The sequence below is a fragment of the Notothenia coriiceps genome, unplaced genomic scaffold, assembly GCF_000735185.1.
Source record: "Notothenia coriiceps isolate Sejong01 unplaced genomic scaffold, NC01 NC01_scaffold00003867, whole genome shotgun sequence".
In the NCBI taxonomy this organism is placed as follows: Eukaryota; Metazoa; Chordata; class Actinopteri; order Perciformes; family Nototheniidae; genus Notothenia; species Notothenia coriiceps.
Genome location: NW_011336568.1, coordinates 541 through 3,840, shown reverse-complemented (window position 1 = coordinate 3,840; position 3,300 = coordinate 541). Strand labels below are relative to the sequence as shown.

The following is a 3,300-nucleotide window of genomic DNA, read 5'->3' as shown; positions in this document are numbered from 1 at the left end:
GCGCGATCCCAACTGTCTGTTATCAGCCTGCAGAAGGGAGCAGAAATCAGCAGGGCTGCCTGCACTGAGTTTGTGTGTGGATTGGTCAATTTGGACCAATCAGCGGGGGCTTACCGTAACGGCTCCGCGGACGTAGCGGGGGCTTAACGTAACGGCTCCGCGGACGTAACGTAACGGCTCCACGGATTGGCCCATTTAGTTCCGGGTACGTGCTTACGAAAGCACGTATCCGGAACTAAATGGACCCGTACCCGGAAGAATCAAATGACGATGACGTCATGATGACGTTTCACCAACGAGGCGTTTTGGGGAGGTATTTTCTGTGTTAGAGTTTTACTCACTACAGGGTGTACTTTGAGGGTTTGACTCTGCACACCGTTTACATGCAGAAAAACCTTCATAACACACAAGGGGACAGGTAATAACTGGAAAAGCATGACATGTGGCCTTTAAATATATTCTCAGAGAAAGAGGCCAGACAGAACTCTACCTTTTTCTCTGGAAGTTTTCCCAGGCTTGTGGATAGAAGGACACAGACCAGGCCACAAAGTAAATCCAGCCAATCACCCGACTGATTATTGACAGGGTGTTGCTATGGACAACCAGGAAGTGGATTCTGACAGAACTAGAGGAGAGAGAATAAGGCTTACAGTCAGTGAGGGTGCAGCATGTTATTCTTTGTGTAAGGGACAGATTGTGAAGTATTCTGATTGATTCTGATGTTATGCAGACACCCACCTCTTGAGCTCTGTGTTGTTGGTAAGCAGGTATGAGGTCACCTGACCAACATCGAGGGCCGTCACATTGAAAATCACTGAGATGTCGTTCTCTGGCAGCAACACCTAAACAGAGACAACAGCACGTCTTCTCTGTGAGTCGAGTCAAGCAAACGTCTCTTTTATTATCTTGGGTCAAAGTTCACAGTTTGGAGGATGAGGACTGTGTTTCTCCCTGTATTTGGTGTCATGTGTTACCTGCTCAGGCAGTGTGATCACTGATGTGTAGTCGGGCTTGGAGCTGAAGGAGATGTTGAAGTGAATCACAGCAGTCTGGTTCACTGGGGAACTAGAGAAAGACAAGAATGCAGTTAGGCAAAAAGCTGCTTTAAAAGTTAAAGAAGCACTGAGATATGACCTATAGTTACAGGATCTGGATTTACATTTAAATAGCGGAGCACAGTTTCTTTTTTAACTGTTTCAAGTCCACAACTTTGCCAGGAGACAAAAGCTGAACATGAGCAGCTGTGGTCTAAGAAACTTTAAAAAAAAAGCTGACTGTGTGTCAGTCACAGAGAGAGAGGTCAGAGGGCTTACTCATTCAAGAACACACAACTCGTCCACAGTCTAAAACAGATCAGAGAAGAGCAACATCAAAAATATACTAACTAAAGCAGGAAACTGTGTAGAATGGATCCCGCTATGGGTGTAACTAGCTATGGGTGCAGCACACTATAAATGCAGCTAGCTAGGGTGTAGCCCGCTGTGGTTGTAGCCCGCTATAGGTGTTGACCACTATGAATGTAGTTAGCTATGGTTGTAGACAAACATGTACGTAGCACACTATTGGTGTTGCCCCCTATGGGTTCATCCCACTATGGGTCTAGCATCCAAAGAATGTAACCTGCTATGAGTGTTGCCTGCTATGTAGCCTGCTATAAATGTAGCACGTCACGGTCAATCTGTTGCAGAATATGAGGGAAGTCAAAGGTTGTTTGTATCTGAAACTCAGGCAGCCGGTGCCACTGAAAATGCTCATGCATTTACAGTTCATGCCCTTAGCAGACTGTTAAGGGAGCAAAGGAGTCCAGACTCCAGTCCCTCTGTCCATCACTACAGTGCCTGGAGTGGAGGCTGCAGGCTGACTATCCTCACCTGGAAGTAAGGCTGATGTTGGCTCCAGAGTTCTTCTGAAGTGTGAAGACATCTGGACCCAACAGATACACGCTGGACTCTGGAGAACACACAGAATGTTTTTTAGGATAAAGCTTTGGAAAACCAATCAAAGGTTTTAACAGAAACAAACATATTGGTATGCTTCATTGGAAAGCAGAATGTGTGAAGTGTATAACATCTGAAGGCTGACCCACTGTAATGTGGTAGTGAGAATACAGTATTACAGCTGTTCAATCTTGAGTAGTTTGAAAAAGGAAAATAAAATGTGTGATATACTGAATAGATTTTAAAAAATGATGATTAGGCAATATAAAGTGAGGTTTGAACATAAAGTCAAATAAGCTTTAAATATATTTGATATACATACATTTTACTGTTTTTATTTTTCATTTTATGAATTGTGACAATTGTAAATAAAAAGGTTAATAAACTAAATGTTTCCACTATGATACGTTAACTTTGGTTTGATAATAATTCAAAAGTAATGGCTTATTGTTTCTTTATTATCTCTGTGTGTATTCGACTTGAAACCGAACTAACTATAATATAATTTCAAATTTTACCATTATCATAATCTTCACGAGGTAACTACATGCTTCAACGATGGTGGAACATCCAAACAGTGTGTGTATAAACATTTAACAGCCAGTGAGTGTGTGTGAGCGCAGTGAACAGAAACAGCTGTTAGTCACCAGAGAAGTGTGTGAGCGTCCACAGCAGCAGCAGCAACTGAGCGGGGAGCCGTCTCAGTGCTGAGCTCACAGAGAACATCCTGCTGCCAGCCTGCAGCCTGAGACAGACAGGCAAAATAACAGAAAACAGTGAATTCAGACACTTTATGATGGTCACAAGGCCATTTTCTATTTATTTGGGTTCAATGTACAGCAGGTGTCATTCAGAGAATAGCTTCTGCTGCTGTCAGCCCTTTCAAATCAGATACATATTTACTATGGCTGCATGATTGAGAAAAAATTACACATCGCGATTAAATTGACTTATTTTGCAATTGCGATATGATTCGCAATATAAGAGGGAATGACCATTTTTTAAACATTACCATTGAAAATATATTAATATAATCATGGTGGGATTTTTAAGAGGATCTGTGGCGGACATTTTGTATTGAAGTATGTAGAATACCGTTTGTAGAGACTTCTCGGTGGCACCAAGATGCTCGATTAAGATATTTTCACATATTTTGCCTTTCACTAAATATTGAGATAACTGCAATTTGGATATTGCACTAGTCAATATTGCAATTTCGATAAGACTATATTAAATATCATGAAATGGTTTAATTAAGACCTCAATACCAGTAATGCAGCAGAATTGTTGATATTGATGCTTTCATAAAAGATACACAATGAGATTTTTGATAAATAATCATTAGTAAAGTCAGTGGATAAAA

At 41.3% G+C, this 3,300-nt stretch overlaps 1 protein-coding gene across 1 annotated transcript; it reads right to left on the bottom strand.

Annotated features, from left to right (window-relative positions):
* Positions 1-453: 453 nt before the first annotated feature.
* Positions 454-2,710, bottom strand: LOC104941770 (cystinosin-like). The gene is made up of 5 exons (XM_010766905.1): positions 2,585-2,710; positions 1,872-1,950; positions 975-1,065; positions 739-842; positions 454-625 (listed from the first exon to the last, which is right to left on the bottom strand). Exons 1-5 carry the CDS (start codon positions 2,661-2,663, stop codon positions 487-489), a joined length of 492 nt encoding a protein of 163 aa, XP_010765207.1. The 5' UTR covers positions 2,664-2,710; the 3' UTR covers positions 454-486.
* Positions 2,711-3,300: the final 590 nt, after the last annotated feature.